The sequence below is a fragment of the Zonotrichia albicollis genome, chromosome Z, assembly GCF_047830755.1.
Source record: "Zonotrichia albicollis isolate bZonAlb1 chromosome Z, bZonAlb1.hap1, whole genome shotgun sequence".
NCBI lineage: Eukaryota > Metazoa > Chordata > Aves > Passeriformes > Passerellidae > Zonotrichia > Zonotrichia albicollis.
Genome location: NC_133860.1, coordinates 56,100,879 through 56,105,543, shown reverse-complemented (window position 1 = coordinate 56,105,543; position 4,665 = coordinate 56,100,879). Strand labels below are relative to the sequence as shown.

At 57.0% G+C, this 4,665-nt stretch overlaps 1 protein-coding gene across 1 annotated transcript; it reads left to right on the top strand.

Annotated features, from left to right (window-relative positions):
- The first annotated feature begins 784 nt into the window (after positions 1 to 784).
- Positions 785 to 4,425, top strand: GAS1 (growth arrest specific 1). Its single transcript, XM_074532440.1, has one exon. It carries the CDS (start codon positions 1,777 to 1,779, stop codon positions 2,752 to 2,754), a length of 978 nt encoding a protein of 325 aa, XP_074388541.1. The 5' UTR covers positions 785 to 1,776; the 3' UTR covers positions 2,755 to 4,425.
- Positions 4,426 to 4,665: the final 240 nt, after the last annotated feature.

The window sequence follows — 4,665 nt, the reverse complement described above, 5'->3', positions numbered from 1 at the left end:
CCTTATAAATTGAAAGTGTAATAAGAAGGCAGGACTCCAGCAGGGCATTTCGCTTTCAGTTAAAACTAATAAAAGATTTTTTGAGACTTTTTGCTAGTTGGCAGATCAAGTATCAAAGAATTACACTGGGATCTACTGTAGTTCTGCCAACAGGCACCCTCGTAAGTCTGTGTCTTAAAACCTGCTCAAAAAATCTCAGGCGAGAAGCTGAGCTGAATGACTTTAAAATCGGGGGGTATGTGGCAAGTGGTAAGTTGTAATACTGAAACTACGGCAAAGGAGTACTTACATGGTCGCACTACATCACTAGTGGTTAGCTTTGCTCTCCCGGAGTACTAGCACACTGAAACCAGGACCTCTGTTTCTACTTCAGCAAGAACAAAGTCGGTCCCACTTTGAGCCTAATCCTCTCTGCCGTTCTGGCAGCGGCTCTGCCCCCACTTGAACCACCGGCAAGTTTGGGTACACGCGTTACCCGAGCTAGAGAACTTGGTTTTCCCTTCCTTGAGGTAGGGAGCAGAACCCGTGAGAGTGCCATGCCCGCGACACGGGCGCGGAAGAGAGCGCAGCCCCGCCGCCCGGCCCCGGCGGTGCTGCCGAGCCCCCGCCGCCGAGAGCCTCTCGCCCGGCCGCCGCGCCGCCTTAACGGGAGGAGGGGCTCCTCGGGGGGCTGTCACTCTCCTTAAGCCTTTCCTTTCAAGCTTTGAATGTGAGCTGCCCTCCAGCCCCCCTCTCTCTTCCCTCCCTCCAGCACATCGTAAAGAGAAGGAGGGAAAAAAAAAAAAAAAAGGTTTCAACAACAGGCTGGGCCAATGGCAAGTGGCGAGGCAGGGAAAGGGGGCCGAGCGAAGGGAGAAAAAGTGGAGAAAGGGAGAAAGAGAGAGAGAAAGCGCAGGCTGGGGGGGTTGTGTAAAAGAAGAAGCGTTGCTAATTTTTTTTGTTTGTTTGCTTTTCCATGCATGCATAATGAAGCCTAATCAGAGCACGTTGCTGCTGCTTGGAGGGCACTTTTGTATTTAAAGCCTTGCAAAGAAAAAAAGATCCACAGACGGATCCACAGAGCAGCTTGCAGGGCTTGTTGACAACAGAAGCAGCATCAGTCGCCCGGAGAGAAAGACCGCGAAGGCTGACTCTTCTCCTTTCCCAGTGCTCTCGTCTTGGTAGCGAGGAAAGACATTTCTTCTCCGCGCTACCCGAAAGCGTGATCCGAACCGAGAGGGACTGAGCGGAGCCGGGACTGTGAATGGGATCGGAGCGGCTGGCATGTGCAGAGATGCTGCGAGCGGAGAGTTAAAAGCTCCCAAGGAGCAGCAGCAGCAGCAGCTGGGCATTTATTTTGTGGGGGAAAAAAATAAAAAAGAGAGAGACGGAACTGCATGAAGAGCAGTACAGCACCATGAGCTCTCCTGGCGCAGCTTGCGATTCCCCGAGCGCATTACGGATCCGCTGTCGTCCGAGCCCCGGTTTGCACTGACTCCCTGCGCCTCCCCGGGCGCCTTCGCCGCCGCCTCGCGGAGCCCGGAGCAGCGGGTGGGGGACACGGGAAGGCCCCCGGGCGCCTGCTTCGTACCGCCGCCCCGCCGGCTTCAGCTCCCGGGGGCTAGAGAGCCCCGGGCCCGGCGCGCATGGATTGATGCGAGGAGACCTCATGCACACGGCCGGCGGGAGTTTTGGAAACTTTTCCACGGGCGGCAGCTCCTTCTCCTCCTCCTCCTTCTCGCCTACCAGCGCATCTTCCCAGCTCGCCCGCGGCTGCAGCCAATCCCCCTGTCCGCGATGGTGGTCCGCTCGCCCGCTCGGCACGGAGGCGGCGGCCGGCGCTGGCCGAGGGCGGCCGCCTGGCTGTGGCTGGCGGCGGCGCTGGGCGCCGTGTGGCCGCCTCGGGGCTCGCTGGTGCAGGGCCGGCGGCTGATCTGCTGGCAGGCGGTGCTGCAGTGTCAGGGGGAGCCCGAGTGCAGCTACGCGTACAACCAGTACGCCGAGGCGTGCGCCCCGGTGCTCCTGCAGCAGCAGCCGCCGCCGGCGGGCGGAGGGGACGGCCCGGCGGGCGCAGCAGGCGCGGCCGCCTCGTCCAGGCGGCGGTGCCCCAGCCACTGCATCGCGGCGCTCATCCAGCTCAACCACACCCGGCGTGGCCCGGCGCTGGAGGACTGCGACTGCGCGCAGGACGAGAACTGCCGCGCCACCAAGCGCGCCATCGAGCCCTGCCTGCCCCGCACCAGCAGCCCCACGGGCGGCGGCCCCGGCGGCGGCGGCCCCGGCGGCCCCGGCGTCATGGGCTGCACGGAGGCGCGGCGGCGCTGCGATTGGGACAGCCGCTGCAGCCTGGCGCTGAACCGCTACATGACCTACTGCGGGAAGCTGTTCAACGGGCTGCGCTGCACGCCCGAGTGCCGCGCCGTCATCGAGGACATGCTGGCCGTGCCCAAGGCCGTGCTGCTCAACGACTGCGTCTGCGACGGCCTGGAGCGGCCCATCTGCGAGTCGGTCAAGGAGAACATGGCCCGCCTCTGCTTCGGCGCCGACATGGGCGGCAACGGCGCGGGCAGCAGCGGCGGCTCGGACGGCGGCCTGGAGGAGTACTACGACGAGGACTACGAGGAGGAGCCGAGCCAGAAGGGGAGGGACGACGCGGAGGACAATGCGGGCGCCGAGCCCGGCTTCCCCGTGCAGGCAGATAACGCTGGCCGGCCCGCCGGGGCGGCTGGGGCGCTGCTCGCCTCCATCTTGGTGCCGCTGCTGCCGCGGCTCTAGCATCCCTCCCTTCCCGCACCCCTCCTGCCTGCCTGCTTCCCATCGCTGCCTCCCTCCATCCTGCCTCCCTCCGCACCCCCATCCCCTTCGCCGGGCCGGGCCGGGCCAGGCCCGCCGCGCCGAGCCGCCGCGGGCCTCTAGTCGAGCCCTCCCGCGGCGGCCGGGGATCCGGCCGGCGGGGCCCCTCGGCGCGGAGCGGCTTTAGATGCTCTGGCCGCGGAATCCCCGACCCATCGGCCCGGCGCCCCGTCCCCTCGCGTCTCCCCCTCTGCCTCCGCTGCTGCGAGCAGCCCCCAGCCCACCCCTTTCCCCGGCCCAGCGCTGCGAGCCGGCCGCTGGAGCGGTGGCTGGAGCGCAGGGGCCGCTCGTGTTTCGGGTGTTGGTCTCGAGTGTGCACTATGCAATTGCTGCCACCCTGCCTTCGTGTTACTAGCGAGCGGAGCGGCTGACAGAGACTGCGGGCGAGGCCGCAGGCCGCCCCCCAGAACAACCCGGGAGTTGTGGCATGCTGGTACTGGAGGTCTTTTAAGAGTTTTGACATGAAGGTTAGTAAGAGGTGAGCAACCCAAACTTGCTGCCAAAGCGTTGCCGTAGTAGTTAGTCAGCAACTTGATTATCATTAGCCGCATCTCGCTTTTCCTGATGCAGTTGTTCCCGAAAGGGGCTTATGCCTCATCTGCCATTAAATTTAGGGAAATAGCAGACTGAATAAATTTGGTGGTTTACAGCACTCCCTCTTGCACACACAAATTCCCTATAACAAAAGCGTGCCAGCAGCCGTCTCTTCCTCTGTAACCTAGCGACATTAAAAAAAAAATTGTTTCGGAGTTGTTGGCTATACTGAACAATGCAACTTTTGTTTTAAAAGAGCTCTGCACTGCCATCTTTAAAAGACACTTTTAAACTCGAGAACATGTATGTACAAATATCCTGAAAAGTTTTATTGCCTCATCATATCAGGGTGCTGACCTCTGGTAAATCTTATATTAAAAAAAAAGTATTTAAAACTGGGATTTGTTACCAGTCGCTCTTCATTGTATATAGAATTTTATAAATTGTATGCTTTGGGGATAATTTATTTAAAAAAAAATAATAAAAAGTTTTAATTCCACGTCCTATTTGCCAGGTAGCTGCATTTGCTATTCGTTTCTGGAAAGGTACAGATTTCACTTTATGTTTAAAGGGATACCAGCAACAGTGATTAAGTGAAGTATTCTCTAGAACGTGAAATGTACAGTGTATTTTACAGATTGAAAGTTAACTTTCTTATTTGGAGAGACTTTATGAACGTTTTAGAATTGTATAAACGCCTATTTCTGAGCTGCCTTAAACCTTGTATTTTTTATAGAAGGCATAAAAAAGGCCTGTCTTTTAAATATGTATGGCTTTTTTGTATTTTCTAAACGTGTAAATTAGGAAAGAAAGAGCTTTAAATAATGGATGCAGTGAAATTGTTTTCCAGGGACACTTGAACTCTCAGCACCCGAAATGTGGGGGTGGGGGAAGAGAGGCGGGGATCAAACCACAGAAAAACAAACCAAAAAACAGTAAAAAAAAAAAAAATCTGTGTCTGCCTGTAATACTTCACATAGATGTAAATTACTGCTATTCTTACTTTAATGGATAATTACATGCAAGAAGTAAATACAGCTTTGAAAGTACTTCTTTAAATGAGTGGTTGATTTTATAATGCGTTGGCATGGTAACTTGCCAGTGCCAGAAGAGTGCAAAGCAATTCAAGGACGCTGCTCCTGTATATGTACGTGTAGAATTACTTGTGCACCGCGCTTCCTCCGTGCAGGCACGCCGCTCTGGCTGGCGCTTGTGGAAGTGCTGCTGGGCGTGCAAACAGGCGCTGGGAAATGCATCACACGGAGGCGGCAAGCGCTTGGGACGAGGCGTCGCTTCGCG

What these genes read in the sequence shown, in the direction of transcription:
- GAS1 (XM_074532440.1), top strand. Translation starts at nt 1,777, where the DNA reads ATGGTGGTCCGCTCGCCCGCTCGGCACGGAGGCGGCGGCCGGCGCTGG.